Source organism: Cololabis saira, chromosome 6, assembly GCF_033807715.1.
Source record: "Cololabis saira isolate AMF1-May2022 chromosome 6, fColSai1.1, whole genome shotgun sequence".
Lineage (NCBI taxonomy): Eukaryota > Metazoa > Chordata > Actinopteri > Beloniformes > Belonidae > Cololabis > Cololabis saira.
In genome coordinates this window covers 45,660,684-45,684,363 of record NC_084592.1, presented here as the reverse complement: position 1 = coordinate 45,684,363, position 23,680 = coordinate 45,660,684, and the positions used below count along the sequence as shown (strand labels likewise).

General features: G+C 45.8%; 2 protein-coding genes across 2 annotated transcripts in view; one reads left to right on the top strand and one right to left on the bottom strand.

The window, feature by feature from the left end:
* Positions 1 to 397: 397 nt before the first annotated feature.
* Positions 398 to 18,321, top strand: tmem30c (transmembrane protein 30C). Its single transcript, XM_061724649.1, has 7 exons — positions 398 to 595; positions 2,702 to 2,818; positions 2,890 to 2,997; positions 15,027 to 15,117; positions 15,199 to 15,342; positions 17,287 to 17,499; positions 17,842 to 18,321. Exons 1-7 carry the CDS (start codon positions 398 to 400, stop codon positions 18,027 to 18,029), a joined length of 1,059 nt encoding a protein of 352 aa, XP_061580633.1. The 3' UTR covers positions 18,030 to 18,321.
* Positions 18,322 to 20,118: 1,797 nt separating this feature from the next.
* The window catches only part of dcbld2 (discoidin, CUB and LCCL domain containing 2), a 68,200-nt gene continuing 64,638 nt past the window's right edge, over positions 20,119 to 23,680 (bottom strand). The window contains exons 16-18 of the mRNA XM_061722975.1: positions 23,287 to 23,336; positions 23,079 to 23,201; positions 20,119 to 20,544 (exon numbers count right to left, since the gene is read on the bottom strand). Coding sequence (XP_061578959.1) covers positions 20,207 to 20,544; positions 23,079 to 23,201; positions 23,287 to 23,336 — 511 coding nt within the window. The 3' untranslated portion in view covers positions 20,119 to 20,206. The remainder of the gene's footprint in view (positions 20,545 to 23,078; positions 23,202 to 23,286; positions 23,337 to 23,680) is intronic.

The following is a 23,680-nucleotide window of genomic DNA, read 5'->3' as shown; positions in this document are numbered from 1 at the left end:
GATAGAAAACCATTAGATAGCATTTTTCGGCAAAGCAGCAGAAATCGGCAGAGAACCGGAACAAATGTGAAGAAACGGTTTCACTTTGAGATGAAACACGGAGGAGGAAGTGGGAGTCGGAGGATGAAACGCGTGGGAGCCTCAGAAAGCAGAACGAGGTGGTTGAGCAAACGTTTGTGGTTAATGAGTGACAGGCCGACTCGCCCTTGCAGCAAAGCCTTCTGGGTAAACGAATGTGTGAGTGAGAGAAGAACGACAGAACGACAGAACAACAGGTGCTGCAGACGTAAAGGAGAAGAAGAAAACAGGAAAAGAGCTCGAACCAGCGTCTTTAAGGAGCCTTGTGGTCGTTAGGCTCTTCCACCAGGTCTCAGGTTCAGTTTCAGGTCTGGTTCTCATGGCGAAGGCGAAGGTGAAGACGGGCCCGCTGGCCCGCCGGCCCGATAACTCGGCCTTCAAGCAGCAGCGTCTGCCGGCCTGGTCCCCCATGCTGACGGCCAACACGGTGCTGCCGTTCTTCTTCCTGCTGTCGGCCGTGTGTCTGCTGCTGGGAGTGTGGCTGCTGCTGACGGTGCAGAGCACGCAGGAGAGGAAGGTACTGCATATATATACACACACACATGCTGCTCACACACACACACACACACACACACACACATACATATATACATATATATATATATACATATATACATGTGTGTCTGCTGCTGGGAGTGTGGCTGCTGCTGACGGTGCAGAGCACGCAGGAGAGGAAGGTACTACACATATACATGTATATACACACACACACCTGTACACACACACACACACCTGTACACACACCTGTACACACACATATATACACACATATATACATATATACATGTGTGTCTGCTGCTGGGAGTGTGGCTGCTGCTGACGGTGCAGAGCACGCACGAGAGGAAGGTATTATACACATGAACACAGACACTCACATACAGGACTGTCTCAGAAAATTAGAATATTGTGATTTTCTGTAATGCAATTACAGAAACAAAAATGTCATACATTCTGGATTCATTACAAATCAACTGAAATATTGCAAGCCTTTTATTATTTTAATATTGCTGATCATGGCTTACAGCTTAAGAAAACTCAAATATCCTATCTCAAAAAATTAGAATATTCTGGGAATCTTAAACTGTAAGCCATAATCAGCAATATTAAAATAATAAAAGGTTTGCAATATTTCAGTTGATTTATAATGAATTCAGAATGTATGACATTTTTGTGTTTTTTTTTAATTGCATTACAGAAAATAAAGAACTTTATCACAATATTCAAATTTTCTGAGACAGTCCTATACACACACACATATACACATATATATATATATATATACACACACACACACACACACACACACCGTACCTCTCAGGTAACCCGCGCTCCCACCGGCCCTACCCAGGTCCCGTTTTACTTTCTTTTTTTTTTTTTTTTGTTTTCTCAAACATATTTTTATGTCTTAGGCTATTTACTATTTACACCTCCCGCTGCTTCAGCAGAGCCACTAAGATCAATAAAGACAGCTCCCACCCCAGCTCTGACCTGCTGCCTTCAGGAAGACGCTACACAGTCATCAGCTCCAAAACCAACAGACTGAAAAACAGTCCCTAAAGTCATAATCGCCCTGAACAAAATGTGAATGACTGCATGTGCAATTACTGTTTTTACCGTGCAATACTTTTTCCCGGCTTATCTGTGCAATATTCCACCACATGTGGAAATATGTGTAATTAATAATTATCTGTAGATAGGATCTCACGTCTTGATTTGACTATTTAAAAATGCAACTTAACCTTTTTATATTATTTATATTTCTTGTATCTGTTTGCACTGTTTTGCACTGGAGAGGTGATGCTGCTTTTAATCTCACTGTACCCACGAATAGTGACAAAGTATTCTATTCTACTTACACCCGGGTGCAAGTACTGATGCGTAGGCTATTTACACCCTGCTACTAATATCTACGTATGCTATTGCACCCATGTATTATTAGAAAACAAATTATTAAAATTATAATTTTAAAATTATAAAAATTAAAAAAGAAAATCCATCAGCTCAACAGTGATTGACAGGTATAAACACCACTTTTGATAAACTTAATTTAATCTCTTCAAAATATCTTACAATGACATAAGAGCAAACATTGTTCATACAAAAGTGTGAGAGCAGACGTTTGTCCGGCTCTATTGTTTCACATGCGCTGCGTCCGAAATGCCATACTAAACAGTATATACTAAAAAAGTATACTTAAGTCGGCACACTTTTGAGTAAATATCAGTAGTGTGCATTAATTGGAACGTACTACTCAGAGCCACACGGCACTTCCTGCCGTTGGGAGGGGGAGTTGTTACCATGGTAACAACTCCTTTCACAGCAGCAGCAGCAGCACCGCTCCACTCTTTCCCGTTTATCCTGGCCCAAACAAGATGACATTATATAATATTATTGTATACAATATTATAATATTAAGATTATATAAAATCTTAATTATATTATAAAATGGGAAATTTACGGGAAAATGGTAATACGGTGGAAAAGAGGGGTAAAAAACGGCCAAAACGGGAGACTTGACAGGTCTGACACACACACTGGTGGGCCCTCGGTGCAGTAAAAGCTCTGCTAAGCTGGAGCGGGTCCAGCAGAACCTTCAGAACCAGAACCTCCTCCTCTGTTGCAGCTGGACTACACGGAGGCCGGGACCTGCGACCGCTGCTTTGAGATGAGGAAGAACATGAGCCTGGCCGGTGAGCCCTGCAGCTGCAGACTGGACTTCTCCATCCACAAGACCTTCAAGGTAGGACCAGAACCAGAACCAGAACCGAGTCTCAGTCAGACCCGGACCTGAACCTGAACTTCCCGTTCCAGGGAGACGTCTTCTTCTACTACGGCCTGCAGAACTTCCACCAGAACCTGCGGCGGTACATGAACTCCAGAGACGACGCCCAGATGGTTGGAAGGATCAGCAAGCTGCAGGTGAGACGCCAGGAACTGATTATGCTAATGACGGAGAGGGTTTAAACTCTAAAGCCTACTATTAACTATTAACACTTTAACTTTTACTGACCCTGAGTTTGCAGAATATTCACATCAGTCTATGTTTCCTGAATCAGGAGTTAATACTACAATAAAAACCACGACTCAACGCTGCCGCTGGTCTCTAGCGGATCTCCTTTGGAGAAATCTCCTTTTCTACTTTAAAATAAATGTTTGATTTGCAGCCATCGTTTAGGAGTAGAGCTGGGTATCGATTCAAATGTCAAGAATCGATTCGATTCCGATTCTTAAGATTCAGAATCGATTCTCACCATTTGATTCGATCCGATTCGATATTGATTTGGGTTAGTGTTGCCTGGATTATATAATATTATATATATGACTGTAAAATAACTATTGAAATAATAATTATTGTGAAATAACTAAGAAATAAATAACTCAAATAGGCATTTCAACATCCATTTAAAGTGCAAAAAAAGAAAGAAATTGCAACAGTTCAAGCAGTAAACAAGTTATTTTAGCTTGTCTGATTTATTCTGTCACCACACACAGCTGGACATGAAGCACCGGCATTTTTCAGGTATTTCATGACAAACCGTGTCCGATAACAGAGAAACCAAACAATCTATAGTAAATATAGATTATATGAACTTCTTTCAACTAATATAACATTTAGAAATTTAAGCTGAAATGTCCAGCATTTTCTCTAAAGAAAAGTTCATTTAGTTCAGGAGTTTTCAAAACTAGATAAAAGTTCACCAGGCAAAAATGTAATGATGGGGGAGAAAAAAAAAAAAAATTAATAAAAAAATAAATAAAAAAAATCGATCTTTAGGAATTAATATGAGAATTGATTTAGAATCAGAAAATCAATTTTTTTCCAACACAGGCCTATTTAGGAGTCGTGGTGAGAAGGTAACGGTACAGATGTGTGATTGTTAGAGATGTGACCTCCATTTATTTTTTAATTATCTTATGAGCAGCAAAGTTAAACACACGAGTTAAATAAATACATTCGTTTTTTGACTGAAGTTAGTTTTCTTGATTGTTGGCACGTTCCTTTAACAATCTAATTTTAAAACTTAACAAATAAATAAAAGGTCTAAGTTACTGTGAGATTCATTATCCAATCAATCGTTTCAATAATGGATAGATTGATCGATTGTAGTTGCAGCACCAGCGGCCTGTGTTTGTGTCAGACTCTGAATTTTCAGGATTAAAACAAACCCTCTCATGTCCACCAGGGGGCGACGACACAACAACAAAACTCATCAGACTGTTTTATTCTGAAAGATAAGCGTGTGGGATCATCTCAGACCAAAACAAACCCCCCCCAGGGTGTCACGAGGACGAGCTCCAGCTCAGATCTGATCATTAATATACTTTTCTGACATGAATGTAACGTGTCATCGTTCAGACTCTAAAATGTTTGTGATCCATTGATTACATTTCAGCTTCGTGAAGGAGACGGGAAGTAACTCTGGTCATGTTGAAGTTAACAACAGTTACCTAGTAAACCTTAACTTCATCAGTTAAGGTTTACATCAGTCAGTTACCACGGCAACGGACTCGGTTACCGCGGTAACAGAGTCAGTTACCGCTGTACAGGACTGTCTCAGAAAATTAGAATATTGTGATTTTCTGTAATGCAATTAAAAAAACAAAACTGTCATACATTCTGGATTCATTACAAATCAACTGAAATATTGGAAGCCTTTTATTATTTTAATATTGCTGATCATGGTTTACAGCTTAAGAAAACTCAAATATCCTATCTAAAAAAATTAGAATATTCTGGGAATCTTAATCTTAAACTTATTAAACTTAAACTATACGCCACTCGCTCAATACGCCACTCGCTTAGTACGCCACTCGCTCATTACGCCACTCGCTCAATATGCCACTCGCTCATTACGCCACTCGCTCAATATGCCACTCGCTCAATACGCCACTCGCTCAATACGCCACTCGCTCAATACGCCACTCGCTTAGTACGCCACTCGCTCAATACGCCACTCGCTCAATACGCCACTCGCTCAATACGCCACTCGCTCATTACGCCACTCGCTTAGTACGCCACTCGCTCATTACGCCACTCGCTCAATATGCCACTCGCTCATTACGCCACTCGCTCAATATGCCACTCGCTCAATACGCCACTCGCTCAATACGCCACTCGCTCAATACGCCACTCGCTCAATACGCCACTCGCTCAATACGCCACTCGCTCAATACGCCACTCACTCAGTACGCCACTCGCTCAATACGCCACTCGCTCAATACGCCACTCGCTCAATACGCCACTCGCTCAATACGCCACTCGCTCAATACGCCACTCGCTCAATACGCCACTCACTCAGTACGCCACTCGCTCAATACGCCACTCGCTCAATACGCCACTCGCTCATTACGCCACTCGCTCAATACGCCACTCGCTCATTACGCCACTCACTCAGTACGCCACTCGCTCAGTACGCCACTCACTCAGTACGCCACTCGCTCAATACGCCACTCGCTCAATACGCCACTCACTCAGTACGCCACTCGCTCATTACGCCACTCGCTCAATACGCCACTCGCTCAATACGCCACTCGCTCAGTACGCCACTCGCTCAATACGCCACTCGCTCAATACGCCACTCACTCAGTACGCCACTCGCTCATTACGCCACTCGCTCAATACGCCACTCACTCAGTACGCCACTCGCTCAATACGCCACTCGCTCAGTACGCCACTCGCTCAATATGCCACTCGCTCAATACGCCACTCGCTCAATACGCCACTCGCTCAATACGCCACTCGCTCATTACGCCACTCGCTCAATACGCCACTCGCTCAGTACGCCACTCGCTCAGTACGCCACTCGCTCAATATGCCACTCGCTCAATACGCCACTCGCTCAATACGCCACTCGCTCAATACGCCACTCGCTCAATACGCCACTCGCTCAATACGCCACTCGCTCAATACGCCACTCGCTCAATACGCCACTCGCTCAATACGCCACTCGCTCAATACGCCACTCGCTCAATACGCCACTCGCTTAGTACGCCACTCGCTCAGTACGCCACTCGCTCAATACGACACTCGCTCAGTACGCCACTCGCTTAGTACGCCACTCGCTCAATATGCCACTCGCTCAATACGCCACTCGCTCAATACGCCACTCGCTTAGTACGCCACTGCCTCAATATGCCACTCGCTCATTACGCCACTGCCTCAATATGCCACTCGCTCATTACGCCACTGCCTCAATATGCCACTCGCTCAATACGCCACTGCCTCAATATGCCACTCGCTCAATATGCCACTCGCTCAATACGCCACTCGCTCAATACGCCACTCGCTCAATATGCCACTCGCTTAGTACGCCACTCGCTCAATACGACACTCGCTCAATACGCCACTCGCTTAGTACGCCACTCGCTCAATACGCCACTCGCTCAATACGCCACTCGCTTAGTACGCCACTCGCTCAATATGCCACTCGCTCAATACGCCACTCGCTCAATATGCCACTCGCTCAATACGCCACTCGCTCAATACGCCACTCGCTCAGTACGCCACTGCCTCAATATGCCACTCGCTCAATACGCCACTCGCTCAATATGCCACTCGCTCAATACGCCACTCGCTCAATACGACACTCGCTCAATACGCCACTCGCTTAGTACGCCACTCGCTCAATATGCCACTCGCTCAATACGCCACTCGCTCAATATGCCACTCGCTCAATACGCCACTCGCTCAATACGCCACTCGCTTAGTACGCCACTCGCTCAATATGCCACTCGCTCAATACGCCACTCGCTCAGTACGCCACTCGCTCAATACGGCACTCGCTTAGTACGCCACTCGCTCAATACGGCACTCGCTTAGTACGCCACTCGCTCAGTACGCCACTCGCTCAATACGCCACTCGCTCAGTACGCCACTCGCTCAGTACGCCACTCGCTCAATACGCCACTCGCTCAATACGCCACTCGCTCATTACGCCACTCACTCAGTACGCCACTCGCTCAATACGCCACTCGCTCAGTACGCCACTCGCTCAATACGCCACTCACTCAATACGCCACTCGCTCAGTACGCCACTCGCTCAGTACGCCACTCGCTCAATACGCCACTCGCTCAATACGCCACTCGCTCAGTACGCCACTCGCTTAGTACGATACGCCACTCGCTCAATATGCCACTCGCTCAGTACGCCACTCGCTCAATACGCCACTCGCTCAATACGCCACTCGCTCAATACGCCACTCGCTCAATACGCCACTCGCTCATTACGCCACTCACTCAGTACGCCACTCGCTCAATACGCCACTCGCTCAGTACGCCACTCGCTCAATACGCCACTCGCTCAATACGCCACTCGCTCAGTACGCCACTCGCTTAGTACGATACGCCACTCGCTCAATATGCCACTCGCTCAGTACGCCACTCGCTCAATACGCCACTCGCTCAATACGCCACTCGCTCAATACGCCACTCGCTCAATACGCCACTCGCTTAGTACGCCACTCGCTCAATACGCCACTCGCTTAGTACGCCACTCGCTCAATACGCCACTCGCTTAGTACGCCACTCGCTCAGTACGCCACTCGCTCAGTACGCCACTCGCTCAATATGCCACTCGCTCAATACGCCACTCGCTCAGTACGCCACTCGCTCAATATGCCACTCGCTTAGTACGCCACTCGCTCAGTACGCCACTCGCTCAGTACGCCACTCGCTCAATATGCCACTCGCTCAATACGCCACTCGCTCAATACGCCACTCGCTCAGTACGCCACTCGCTCAATACGCCACTCGCTCAATACGCCACTCGCTTAGTACGCCACTCGCTCAGTACGCCACTCGCTCAATACGACACTCGCTCAGTACGCCACTCACTCAGTACGCCACTCGCTCAATACGCCACTCGCTCAATATGCCACTCGCTTAGTACGCCACTCGCTCAATACGACACTCGCTCAATACGCCACTCGCTTAGTACGCCACTCGCTCAATACGCCACTCGCTCAATACGCCACTCGCTTAGTACGCCACTCGCTCAGTACGCCACTGCCTCAATATGCCACTCGCTCAATACGCCACTCGCTCAATATGCCACTCGCTCAGTACGCCACTGCCTCAATATGCCACTCGCTCAATACGCCACTCGCTTAGTACGCCACTCGCTCAATATGCCACTGCCTCAATATGCCACTCGCTCAATATGCCACTCGCTCAATACGCCACTCGCTCAATACGCCACTCGCTCAATATGCCACTCGCTTAGTACGCCACTCGCTCAATACGACACTCGCTCAATACGCCACTCGCTTAGTACGCCACTCGCTCAATACGCCACTCGCTCAATACGCCACTCGCTTAGTACGCCACTCGCTCAATATGCCACTCGCTCAATACGCCACTCGCTCAATATGCCACTCGCTCAATACGCCACTCGCTCAATACGCCACTCGCTCAGTACGCCACTGCCTCAATATGCCACTCGCTCAATACGCCACTCGCTCAATATGCCACTCGCTCAATACGCCACTCGCTCAATACGACACTCGCTCAATACGCCACTCGCTTAGTACGCCACTCGCTCAATACGCCACTCGCTCAATACGCCACTCGCTTAGTACGACACTCGCTCAATACGCCACTCGCTTAGTACGCCACTCGCTCAATACGCCACTCGCTCAATACGCCACTCGCTTAGTACGCCACTCGCTCAATACGACACTCGCTCAATACGCCACTCGCTCAATATGCCACTCGCTCAATACGCCACTCGCTCAATATGCCACTCGCTCAATACGCCACTCGCTCAATACGCCACTCGCTCAATACGCCACTCGCTTAGTACGCCACTCGCTCAATATGCCACTCGCTCAATACGCCACTCGCTCAGTACGCCACTCGCTCAATACGGCACTCGCTTAGTACGCCACTCGCTCAATACGGCACTCGCTTAGTACGCCACTCGCTCAGTACGCCACTCGCTCAGTACGCCACTCGCTCAATACGCCACTCGCTCAATACGCCACTCGCTCATTACGCCACTCACTCAGTACGCCACTCGCTCATTACGCCACTCACTCAGTACGCCACTCGCTCAATACGCCACTCGCTCAGTACGCCACTCGCTCAATACGCCACTCGCTCAGTACGCCACTCGCTCAATACGCCACTCGCTCAATACGCCACTCGCTCATTACGCCACTCGCTCAATACGCCACTCGCTCAATACGCCACTCGCTCATTACGCCACTCGCTCAGTACGCCACTCGCTCAATACGCCACTCGCTCAATATGCCACTCGCTCAGTACGCCACTCGCTCAGTACGCCACTCGCTCAGTACGCCACTCGCTCAATACGCCACTCGCTCAATACGCCACTCGCTCATTACGCCACTCGCTCAATACGCCACTCGCTCAATACGCCACTCGCTCATTACGCCACTCGCTCAATACGCCACTCGCTCAATACGCCACTCGCTCATTACGCCACTCGCTCAATATGCCACTCGCTCAGTACGCCACTCGCTCAATACGCCACTCGCTCAGTACGCCACTCGCTCAATACGCCACTCGCTCAATACGCCACTCGCTCAGTACGCCACTCGCTCAATACGCCACTCGCTCATTACGCCACTCGCTCAGTACGCCACTCGCTCAATACGACACTCGCTCAGTACGCCACTCGCTCAGTACGCCACTCGCTCAATACGCCACTCGCTCAATACGCCACTCGCTCAGTACGCCACTCGCTCAGTACGGCACTCGCTCAGTACGCCACTCGCTCAATACGCCACTCGCTCAATACGCCACTCGCTCAATATGCCACTCGCTTAGTACGCCACTCGCTCAATACGACACTCGCTCAATACGCCACTCACTTAGTACGCCACTCGCTTAGTACGCCACTCGCTCAATATGCCACTCGCTCAATACGCCACTCGCTTAGTACGCCACTCGCTCAATATGCCACTCGCTCAATACGCCACTGCCTCAATATGCCACTCGCTCAATACGCCACTCGCTTAGTACGCCACTCGCTCAATATGCCACTCGCTCAATACGCCACTCGCTCAATACGCCACTCGCTTAGTACGCCACTCGCTCAATACGACACTCGCTCAATACGCCACTCGCTCAGTACGCCACTGCCTCAATATGCCACTCGCTCAATACGCCACTCGCTTAATACGCCACTCGCTCAATATGCCACTCGCTCAATACGCCACTGCCTCAATATGCCACTCGCTCAATACGGCACTCGCTTAGTACGCCACTCGCTCAATATGCCACTCGCTCAGTACGCCACTCGCTCAATACGCCACTCACTCAATATGCCACTCGCTCAATATGCCACTCGCTCAATATGCCACTCGCTTAGTACGCCACTCGCTCAATACGCCACTCGCTCAATATGCCACTCGCTTAGTACGCCACTCGCTCAATACGCCACTCGCTCAATATGCCACTCGCTCAATACGCCACTCGCTCAGTACGCCACTCGCTCAATATGCCACTCGCTTAGTACGCCACTCACTCAATACGCCACTCACTCAGTACGCCACTCGCTCAATATGCCACTCACTCAATACGCCACTCGCTTAGTACGCCACTCGCTCAATATGCCACTCGCTTAGTACGCCACTCACTCAATACGCCACTCGCTCAATACGCCACTCGCTTAGTACGCCACTCGCTTAGTACGCCACTCGCTCAATACGCCACTCGCTCAATACGCCACTCGCTCAATACGCCACTCGCTTAGTACGCCACTCGCTTAGTACGCCACTCGCTCAATACGCCACTCGCTCAATACGCCACTCGCTCAATACGCCACTCGCTCAATACGCCACTCGCTTAGTACGCCACTCGCTCAATACGCCACTCGCTCAATACGCCACTCGCTCAGTACGCCACTCGCTTAGTACGCCACTCGCTTAGTTCGCCACTCGCTCAATATGCCACTCACTCAATATGCCACTCACTCAATATGCCACTCGCTCAATACGCCACTCGCTCAATACGCCACTCGCTCAATACGCCACTCGCTTAGTACGCCACTCGCTCAATATGCCACTCGCTCAATATGCCACTCGCTCAATACGCCACTCGCTTAGTACGCCACTCACTCAATATGCCACTCGCTCAATACGCCACTCGCTCAATACGCCACTCGCTTAGTACGCCACTCGCTAAGTACGCCACTCGCTCAATACGCCACTCGCTCAATACGCCACTCGCTTAGTACGCCACTCGCTTAGTACGCCACTCGCTAAGTACGCCACTCGCTCAATACGCCACTCGCTCAATACGCCACTCGCTTAGTACCACTCGCTTAGTACGCCACTCACTCAATACGCCACTCGCTCAATACGCCACTCGCTCAATACGCCACTCGCTCAATACGCCACTCGCTCAGTACGCCACTCACTCAATATGCCACTCGCTCAATACGCCACTCGCTCAATACGCCACTCGCTTAGTACGCCACTCGCTTAGTACGCCACTCGCTAAGTACGCCACTCGCTCAATACGCCACTCGCTCAATACGCCACTCGCTCAATACGCCACTCGCTTAGTACCACTCGCTTAGTACGCCACTCGCTCAATACGCCACTCGCTCAATACGCCACTCGCTCAATACGCCACTCGCTCAGTACGCCACTCGCTCAATACGCCACTCGCTCAGTACGCCACTCGCTTAGTACGCCACTCGCTTAGTACGCCACTCGCTCAATACGCCACTCGCTTAGTACGCCACTCGCTTAGTACGCCACTCGCTCAATACGCCACTCGCTCAATACGCCACGCGCTCAATACGCCACTCGCTCAGTACGCCACTCGCTCAATACGCCACTCGCTCAATACGCCACTCGCTCAGTACGCCACTCACTTAGTACGCCACTCGCTCAGTACGCCACTCGCTCAATATGCCACTCGCTCAATACGCCACTCGCTTAGTACGCCACTCGCTCAATACGCCACTCGCTTAGTACGCCACTCGCTTAGTACGCCACTCGCTCAATACGCCACTCGCTCAATACGCCACTCGCTCAATACGCCACTCGCTCAATACGCCACTCGCTTAGTACGCCACTCGCTTAGTTCGCCACTCGCTCAATATGCCACTCGCTTAGTACGCCACTCGCTTAGTACGCCACTCGCTCAATACGCCACTCGCTCAGTACGCCACTCGCTCAATACGCCACTCGCTCAGTACGCCACTCGCTTAGTACGCCACTCGCTTAGTTCGCCACTCGCTCAATATGCCACTCGCTCAGTACGCCACTCGCTCAATACGCCACTCGCTCAATACGCCACTCGCTCAATACGCCACTCGCTCAATACGCCACTCGCTTAGTACGCCACTCGCTTAGTTCGCCACTCGCTCAATATGCCACTCGCTTAGTACGCCACTCGCTCAATACGCCACTCGCTCAGTACGCCACTCGCTTAGTACGCCACTCGCTCAGTACGCCACTCGCTCAGTACGCCACTCACTCAATACGCCACTCGCTCATTACGCCACTCGCTCAGTACGCCACTCGCTCAATACGCCACTCGCTCATTACGCCACTCGCTCAGTACGCCACTCGCTCAGTACGCCACTCGCTCAATACGCCACTCGCTCAATACGCCACTCGCTCAGTACGCCACTCGCTCAATACGCCACTCGCTCAGTACGCCACTCGCTCAATACGCCACTCGCTCAATACGCCACTCGCTCAATACGCCACTCGCTTAGTACGCCACTCGCTCAATACGCCACTCGCTTAGTACGCCACTCGCTCAATACGCCACTCGCTTAGTACGCCACTCGCTCAATACGCCACTCGCTTAGTACGCCACTCGCTTAGTACGGCACTCGCTCAATACGCCACTCGCTCAATACGCCACTCGCTTAGTACGCCACTCGCTCAATACGCCACTCGCTCAATACGCCACTCGCTTAGTACGCCACTCGCTTAGTACGCCACTCGCTCAATACGCCACTCGCTCAATACGCCACTCGCTTAGTACGCCATTCGCTTAGTACGCCACTCGCTCAATACGCCACTCGCTCAATACGCCACTCGCTCAATACGCCACTCGCTTAGTACGCCACTCGCTCAATATGCCACTCACTCAATACGCCACTCACTCAATACGCCACTCGCTTAGTACGCCACTCGCTTAGTACGCCACTCACTTAGTACGCCACTCACTCAGTACGCCACTCACTCAGTACGCCACTCGCTCAGTACGCCACTCACTCAGTACGCCACTCGCTCAGTATGCCACTCACTCAGTACGCCACTCACTCAATACGCCACTGGCTCAGTACGCCACTCGCTCAGTACGCCACTCGCTTAGTACGCCACTCACCCAGTACGCCACTCGCTTAGTACGCCACTCGCTTAGTACGCCACTCACCCAGTACGCCACTCGCTCAGTACGCCACTCGCTTAGTACACTTTTCTCTCACCTTTTTGTAAATCTTCTATCTATTGTAGACGGTACTTTCTACCGTCTACAAATGCAGAAATGTTCATATCCTTCATTACATTTATTTAGTTGGTTAGTTAGTGATTTATTCCGAACATGCAAATGATATATAACGTAAATATTAACAAGTAAAACAGAAATAATAATACAAAATGGCCGATCAAGACAATTTTACAAAACAAAACAAAATAAAACAAAAAAACAGCACAGTAATTTCACTTGCATGTCCGAAAAGGGGTGGGAAGAAGTATAACTTATTTAATCCCGCCCCTTCTCCATAAAATATTAACAATATTTATTTATGTCCTTCTTATTTTTACATTACTCTTTTCTTAATTATATATCAATATATACATACACACACACACGCACACACATACATACTGTACGTACATAATATACATATACACACAAACATACAAGTACACATGAGCCAGGTCCTGCTCAAGGTTTCTTCCCTCCTAAAGGGGAGTTTTTCCTTGCCACTGTTTGGCTTAAAATTGAATTGAAAATTGAACATACCGGTACATACATACACACACATACACTTTTTTTCGTTATATTTCTTAATTGTGCTGACAACAAATAAATAAGTAATAATTAACAAAAGAAAAATATATAAATATACATATATACATACATATATATATATATATATATATATATATATATATATATATATATATATATATATATATATATATATATATATATATATATATACATACACATAAACAATGAACACATGGTGACAGTCAATAACCCTCATCCCTGTACCTTGTGAAAAATATTTTTCTATGTTTTTCTACGTGTTTTTGAAATGATTTATGTTTGAACATTCCTTGTGCTCCTCCCTCAACCTATTCCACAATTTGACACCACACACTGATATACTAAAACATCTTCTAGTGGTGCGCACTCTCTGAGTTTTGAAATTAAAACTACCCCTTAAATTATAACCCCCTTCCCTTACAGTGAATAATTTCAGAATATTTTCTGGTAGTAGCTTGTTTTTAGCTTTGAATAAGATTTTTGTTGTTTGTAGTTCTATGATGTCTTTGAGTTTTAGTAACTTTGATTGTAAGAATAAGGAATTTGTGTGATCTTTGTAACCTGCCTTATGAATGATCCTTATTGCTTTCTTTTGCAGAATGATTAGGACCTGTTTTGCTTTATTTAATACTGCTATGCTTCTTGATACTTTGGATTGTATAGACCAGGATTCCTTGTGAACAGAGCATGTGCAGAAAACAGATTCATGTTCCTTTTGATGGGGATATTCCGTTTGGTGTTTACATGACCCAATGTTCTGGTTTTAAAAGGAGTAACCCAGGGGTCATATTGGGGTTTTAAAAACTGGAATATGAGCAAATTCCGGTTATTCAAAGGGGTTATTGGTGTTTACATGGCCGTGCAAAACCGGGTTATTGCTAATATTCCGGTTAGAAAACGGTTATTGATGCATGGAAACACAGTCTCTGATGTGTTCTTGTCCCGGTTCCGTCTCCAGAGCTCGGATATTTACTGTGCGCCGTTCACCAGGGACCCGAGTGGAGTGGCCATCGCTCCCTGCGGCGCCGTGGCCAACAGCATGTTCAACGGTGAGAGGTCGTGACCTCCGTGACCTTCGACCCCTCCTCCTCCCCCGGTCTGACCTGGTGTCTGACCCCGTGTCTCCCCAGACTCCTTCACCCTCCACTACCACGGGCCGGGCGGCCGGGTTCCGGTCCCGCTGCTGCGCAGAGGCCTGACCTGGTACACGGACAAGAACATCAAGTACCGGAACCCGAGCCTGGAGAACCAGACGCTGGAACAGGTGTTCACAGGTAAGGGGGGGGGGTGCAGGTGTTGATTGAATCTTTATTTCGAGCATATTAATTATAAATTAAAGCTGCAAGCAGCGATGAATGGGCTCTTGCGCGTGCAATTTTCACCCAAAAAGATAAAGTACTCAAAACTAAGTCCGATGACACCACCCATGACTCTTTATGTCAAACCATTCAAAAGTTATAACAGAAAGTAGGAACTATCAAATATGGACCAATCAGATGAAGGGTGGGCGCGCTTTTTGGCATCTATCGTCGCCACGGTAACGCTTTTGACTGAGAAAAGTAATGCGTGGTGTCGCAGGATGGAGACGCACATTTTGATGTATAACACATCTGGGTGCACGTTACGGTTCGGGCCGTATTAACGGCCGAAGGAATGGCATAAATTGCGCCAAAATGACACGATTAATTCAAAATGGCCGACTTCCTGTTGGGTTTGGGCCATGGCGCCAAGAGACTTTTCTTTAAGTTGCGACATGATACAGGTGTGTACCGATTTTCGTGCATGTAGGTCAAACCGTATTGTGGGGCTTGAGGCACAAAGTTTTCTAGGGGGCGCTGTTGAGCCGTTAGGCCACGCCCATTAATGCAAACCATTAAATATCACATTTTTCGCCAGGCCTGGCTTGATGCAAAATTTGGTGACTTTTTGGGCACGTTTAGGGGGAAAAAAGGCCCTCATTTTGTCGGAAGAAAAATAAAAACAACAAGAACGAGAACATCTCCTACAGATACAATAAGGTCTTCACACTGTAAGTGCTCGGGCACTAATAATAATAATAATAATACATATTATTTATAATGCACTTTACATTACTGAAAATCTCAAAGTGCTACAGTTTGGTAATTTAAAGGAAACAGAAATAATAAAATCAAGATAAGAGGTAAAAGGGATAAAAAGTCGAGACAAGGCAGAAAAGAGAATAAAACAATTAAAAACAGCAACTAGGGGAAAAAAAACAGCATTGTTAAGTGATACTCAAAGATTGTTAAACGTTTTTAACAATCTTTGCTAAAAGTTTAAGTCAAAGATTGTATTTATCCAAACCCATTTTACAATTAAAACAAGGTTATCTTATTATTATATTATTGTTACCTTATAGACTCAAGAATACATTCATTCCAGATACAGAAGACTCTCATTTGAGTTTACAACATATTTATTTTCCCTGTGATTTTGTGGTGACTGGGATGGAGGACGTGACGTCACCAGCAGCAGAAATAAACCAGAGAAACTACTGAAAACATGGACATTAAGGATCTTTGTAGAACATTTCCTCTCGTTTTGATCAACGAAAATGAAGAGTTTTTATTTTGTAATCTACATTTTAGTCTGGTTTTTATTCCTCTACGATATTGCATTATATATTTAATTATCGTCACATGACCAGCATTTTCGTTGCGTCTGGTTTTCCTCAGGGGATAAAGGTTCGTTGACGACGATATTTAGTAGACCTCGCCTCTCATTGCAATAATATATATTACCAATTCTAATTCTAATAATTATTCTTGGCATTATCATGATATATTGTTTTATAGTGTATTATTATATTATGTTATGAGATCTCATGGGATGTTAAACTATAGTATTAAATTGTTATATATTATAGTATGGTGATATAATTTTGTTATGTTATAATATTATAAAAATGATTATGTTATATTAGGATATTATATTATATGCTATTATAGTATTACATATATTACTTTATATTATATCGTGCTATATTATATCACTCTATATGATTATTTATTTTTCAAATTAATATTCTTAATTTACTTATCTACTTTCATTATATTATTTACACACACACACACACCTACATATCATTGTAACTTGATGTCGTATTTTGTTGTTTGTACTGTATGTTAATAAAATTTTAAAAAATAAATAAAAATTTAGTCATGATTTTCATTGACGACAGCATCTTTCCTCCTCAGGCACGTCGCCGCCTCCGTTCTGGCGGAAACCCGTGTACGAGCTGGACTCGCGCGACGCCACCAACAACGGCTTCATCAACGACGACCTGATCGTGTGGATGCGGGAGGCGGCGTTCCCCAACTTCAAGAAGCTGTACGGGGTTTTACACCGGGCCAGCAAGCCGTTCTCCTCGGGGCTGCCGGCGGGGAACTACAGCGTGGAGATTTCCTACAGTATCCTTGCAGTATTGTACTTGTACTTTACCGTATTTTCACGACCATACGGCGCACCGTATGAAAAGGCGCCGTCTACACACATATATCGAAGTTGGTTCCATAGTAATGGTGCCTGATAGCAGAACGCCCGCCCTCCAAATCTACATTTAGATACTCTAGGAACTACGAGTAAACCTGCACTCCGAGAACGGAGAGCTCTGCCAGGAACATAAGGCACTATCAGGTCTTGCAAATAATGCGGAGTTAAGTTGTTTTGGGCTTTATACGCAAGTAATACAATTTTAAATTTGACCCCCCGGTGAACCTTGACCTCCAGGTTGACCTTGACCCCCCCCCCAGACTTCCCGGTCCAGTACTTCCGGGGCAGGAAGCACCTGGTTCTCACCACCCTCACCTGGTTCGGGGGGCAGAACCACTTCCTGCCCGTGGCCTATCTGGTGACCAGCGGCCTGCTGATGGTGACGGCCGCCGCGCTCACCGCCGTCTGGTGGAGGTTCGGACGGGACGGGAAGAACATGGAGGAGTGAGAGAGAGGAGGAAATCCGGGTGCTTGAAATCCTTGGAAGTGCTTGAATTTCAATGTTGTGTTTTCAAGGCCTGAAAAGTGCTTGAATGTTAGTTTAAGTGCTTGAAAGTGCTTGAAATTATAACTCTGTCTTTCACAAAATTGGGATCAGACTGTATAGTTTAGTTATTACAAGGAGAAATAAAATCAGTAAGATGAAACATAACTAGATGTTTACAGCACGATACAATGTACATAATTGTGATTAAAAAGCGGAAAAAATAATTGTGTATATATATTCCTGTAGATATTTTACCCCAGTGATAAGGTGCTTGAAGATTTTGAAAATGTGCTTGAATTTGACCTTGAAAAATTCGTTTAAGCATCTGAACTGAAGAATCCGGTGAAATTATCTGATATTTGACGTTTATTCATTTTGTATTATTTTATATTTTATAATTTATTAATATAATTGATTTTTTTTCCATTTTTAAATCAGCGAACTGTAAATAAGCTTTTAACCCTTAAAGTTTCCCATTAAAGGTCCAATAAACACGTCCAGAATCTGGTTTGTAAAACCGAGGAAAATGTTTAAAAAACTTTGAATTTCTACCAGAATCCAGACTTTTACACTACTAATTTCTTTTATTTTAAGGGTCAGCTGCAGGTCTCGTATCTTTATTTTTATAAATGACGTGAACAATGAGAAACATTCTGTAAATTGTTGGTTGGAGACACAAATAAAGACTTTTCTTTAAGAAAAAAAAACATCTTTATTCTTCGTCAGTGACAAACAGGAAGCTTCTGGAAGGACACGAAGCAGCTACACACTCTCACACACACACATGCACGCGCACTAAAAACACACCAACCATCAGGACCAACTACGTCACAGCTGGAGCTCAAGTACCGTTCTACGACCTAAAGTGGAAAATTCTTCTACGTTTAAGACTTTAAAGTTGGCTAAACTTCCCAGTCGGCACCGGTGGGGGGTTTGGGCGCCGAGGCCGCTCCTCGTCAGCAGGATGTGAATAAATCAGAATAAATATCAGTTTTCGGCGGCGGCGGCGGAGTCACATGACCTGTACAGAAGCTCGCGCCGCGTTTATTTAAACGCTGAAACGTACCGAGTTGCTCCCGAACGCAGCACGCAGTCGCACGGCAGGAAACGCCCGGGCGGGCGACAGGAAGTCGCCGAAACGCCCGAGCGAATCGGTTTCACAGGATGAAAAGACCCACAAGTCACAGCAGTCCTCAGTAGTAAGTCAGTCGGCGTCGGGCTCCACATTCATCTTAGCCGGGAGGGAATACGTCAAAAATCATGAAGATCGTGCACTTGGTGACAAGTTTTTGATATTTGGCAATGGTGGTAAGTTTGGAAGAGTATTAGGGCCAGGCAGGAGAAAAATACAAATAATATTTTAGAGGAGGAAGATTTTTTCATTATTTTTCATTATGCACTTTGAGAAAAAAGTAAAAATGTCGAGAAAGTCGAGAAAAAAGTAAAAATGTCTAGATTAATGTTGAGGTACAATTTCGAGAAAAAAGTCAAAATGTTGAGAAAAAAGACGAAATGTCAGGAAAAAAATTGAAATGTCGAGATTAATGTTGAAGTAGAATTTCGAGAAAAAAGTCAAAATGTATTTCAACTTTATTTTCGAAATTCCGAATTTATTCACCAAATTTCGACTCTATACACGAAATTTTGACTTTATTCTTGAAATTGTATTTTAACATTGTCGACAAATTTCGCGAATAAAGTTGAAATTTCGTCTTTTTTCACAAAATTTCGCATTTTTTCACAAAATTTCGACTTCTTTCTCGACATTTCGACTTTTCTCAAAATTGTAGTTCAACATTAATCTCGACATTTTGACTTTTTTCTCAACATTTTGACTTTTTTCTCGAAATTGTGCTTCAATATTAATCTCGACATTTCCACTTTTTTCTTGACATTTCGATTTTTTTCCTCGAAGTGCATAATGAAAAAAAAAAATCTTCCTTCTCTAAAATATAATTTGTATTTTTCTCTTGCCTGGCCCTGATACTCTTACATACCTACCACCATTGCCAAATTTAAAAAAACTTCACCAAGTGCAACGATTTTCATGAATTCCCTCCCATCTGGGCTCCAGTGGTTTGGACTGCCGGCGTTGGCGCCGGCCTCCGGGGGCTCCAGGGGGGCTCCGGTGGCTCCTCCTAGCTCTGCCCCCTCTGACTCTGAGGCACCTGATAGGTCAGGTCCTCGGGGGGCGTGGCCTGCCCCGCGGCGGCGGCCATCTTGGGCGTGTCGTACGGCGAGCCGCCGCCGCCGCTGTTTGTCCGTGAGAGCAGCGCCGCCGGGTGGCAGCCCATGTCCACCACGATGGGCGTGGCGTACTCGGCCCCCGAGGCCGGCAGCGGCTCGGCGTAGGCCGGGGACAGCGGGGCGTCGTACAGCTCCGGGTCCGAGTATCCCGGGTCGGGACCCTCGTCCGGCTTGAAGGTGGAGCGGGCGCCCAGCGTCGGCACGCCGCTCACCAGCGGCTGGGCGTACTCTGGAAAACACAGGACAGGAAGTCAGATACGCCCACTTCCTGTTGGGTGAAGAGGGCGGCGGCTTGCAGTCAGGACATGTGGAGGTCAAAGGTCACCTGGAGGACCACAGAAGAGTGGATGGATGGATGGAATCTGATTGGTTGTTAACTGTGGTATAATGAGCATATTATTTTTCCTTCCAATGTATATACTGTTTATATTTCGTAATTATATATTTTTTACTTTTTTTTTTTACCCATTCCCTGCATGTGTGTGTGTTAAGTGTACTGCTGCTGCACAAAGTGAATTTCCCCATTGAGGGAGAAATAAAGGACAATCTTATCTTATCTTACAGGACTGTCTCAGAAAATTTGAATATTGTGATAAAGTTCTTTATTTTCTGTAATGCAATTAAAAAAACAAAAATGTCATAAATTCTGGATTCATTACAAATCAACTGAAATATTGCAAGCCTTTTATTATTTTAATATTGCTGATTTTGGTTTACAGTTTAAGATTAAGATTCCCAGAATATTCACATTTTTTGAGATAGGATATTTGAGTTTTCTTAAGCTGTAAACCATGATCAGCAATATTAAAATAATAAAAGGCTTGCAATATTTCAGTTGATTTGTAATGAATCCAGAATGTATGACATTTTTGTTTTTGTAATTGCATTACAGAAAATCACAATATTCTAATTTTCTGAGACAGTCCTGTACATACCACGGCTTCTATTCTAAAGTCTTATCACAGCAGATCATTCCGCGTCAGGGAAGCAACAATGTTTCCATGACAACAACCAACTGTTACATATTTTTTGACGGTTACAGCAGGTAGCAAAAAGTACCTGGTGTTAAAGTAAATTTTTTATTTTTGTTAACAATTAATTAGGCATGTTGACGGTAAACTGTGATCTCCGGGGAGGAGCTAACGATGGATGAATGGATGGAGGAGTTCCTGTCTCCAGAAAAAAAGGCGACATGCGGAGCTACATCTGGAGAGATGGGACTATTTTAACTGGATAATATGTAATTCTGATTAATTAAAAACTACATAAAATAGATTGTGTATTCCTCTTTCATATTTACATTACTGGTAACCGTTTTATAAAAGCAACACGTTGGGCCGGAGACGCCGCTCAGCTGTGATATAAATAGCGTATACCACGGCCTGTCGTTTATCTGTGTTTTAACTTCATATTTTCGTTTGGCCGTGCATTTTTCCCTGTCGTTTTGAGAGTGGATTTTTTCCCCTCTAAGTTATTTGCGTCACAAACGCAAAATTCAACACGAGCCCCGTATGGTTCAACGGGTTGAGCACGTGACTTATATAAACCTTCTCCTGTACAGCGACGCGGGTTCGATTCCAGTCGTGGCATATTTTGCCTCCACTTCCTACGTGTTTGTCTTTCACTGAACCTGTCAAATGAAGTCACAAGAGACGCATGACACCGGGGAAAGAGCCGCATCCTGAATAAATTCCTGCGGATGTTTGAGTTCCTGCAACGATCAGATCAAATAAGGATTTATTAACTTTATTAACTTAACTGATAAACGTCTCCAGAGTTTATAATAAAAACTTCCGGGAGAATATTAGAGGATCTTTTTATAGTATTTACGTCTAAAAGGTAAAAGTTCCATCGGGTCGAGTCGGGGTTTTGACTTTAGAATAAACATCTTAAATTAACTTTCTGACTTTTAACCTCGTTGGTGGTTTCAAGTCGTCTTCAGGACTATTTTTATTCTCTCAAGTCTCTGAGACTTTAAACGTTCTGAAGCTCTGGGATCGACCCAAAGGTCGGGTCCGGAGGTCCGGGACTACGCAGGGCTGGGCGATATATCGAGATTTTAATATATATCGATATATTTTCAAACACGATATGGTACGAGACGATATCGTTTATATCGATATAGCTTATTTTGTGACAAATCGACTGAGCATCAACGCTGACCCCTCGCTGAAACCTGACAGTGTTGACAGGTTAGTTTTCCTGGCACAAAATCTGTCAAATGTACAGTAGTTGACTTGTAATTATTTGAGATTTGCTCAAAGAGATGCAATATCTTTTTACATGTTTTATTTGAGATTTGCACAAATGTTTTGTTATTTGCACAACTGTCAACCTCAGTGGAAAAGTCTGCCTGTTACTGTTACTGGAAATTTGGGCCCGAATTGCAGCACATTTTGCAGCACACAGCCTGTTCAAGGCAACGGAGAGATACACTAGAGGAATCATTCTTTTTGGTTTGGAACGCTTCATCTGACATTATTACTAGAAAACTTAAAACGTATAAGAATTTTTTTCATAAATCCTGCCTCAATCCTGCCTCATGCTCCTTTAAGGGTTTGCCTCAGAAAAAAATGAAGCTAACAGAGATGCTAACAGAGATGCTAACAGAGATGCTAACAGAGATACTATGCTATAATGCTTTGGGAGAAACCCCAATTATGGCACAGAAAAAATATCGATATATATCGAGTATCGCCATTCAGCTAGAAAATATCGAGATATGACTTTTGGTCCATATCGCCCAGCCCTAGGAGTACGTACCTGCAGGCGCGGCGTGGAGTCCCGGCCCGGCGCGGCGGCCCACCTCACTGCTGCTGTACCGGACCGAGTCCTCCGTCTCCACCATCTTGGACGGAAGCAGCTGCTTCATGCTCTTCCACCAATCTGCACAGAGGAGACAGTGGTGGGCGGGGCTAAACACCTGAGTGGGCGGGGCTACGTAACCATGGCCGCGGCGGCGAGGACGTACCTGTCCGGTCCCACTGGGGAAGGTCGTACGTTCTCTCGGAGCTCTGCTTCCTGCGGAGACAGAAATGCCTTTTAGCTGGGAGGGAATTCATGAAAATCGTGCACTTGGTGACAAGTTTTTGATATTTGGCTTGGTGTTAGTTATGGATATAAGGTTTTCAAAAACCACCGCAAAAAAATTGGGACGGCCCCCTAGTGGCCGGTTTGCAGAAAATTAAAAAATGTGTGTTATTTTAGTGACTTAGTTCTGAGGTTATGTTCATTTTAAGCCTGAATGAAGGCCAATGTTCTCACCCAATGAGATTATTGATACTACAGTGATAGTGACCTGTCCAATAAACAGGAAATTGCATTCCTTGGGGGAGAAAATATGGGTCTAGAGCCCTCTATAATCT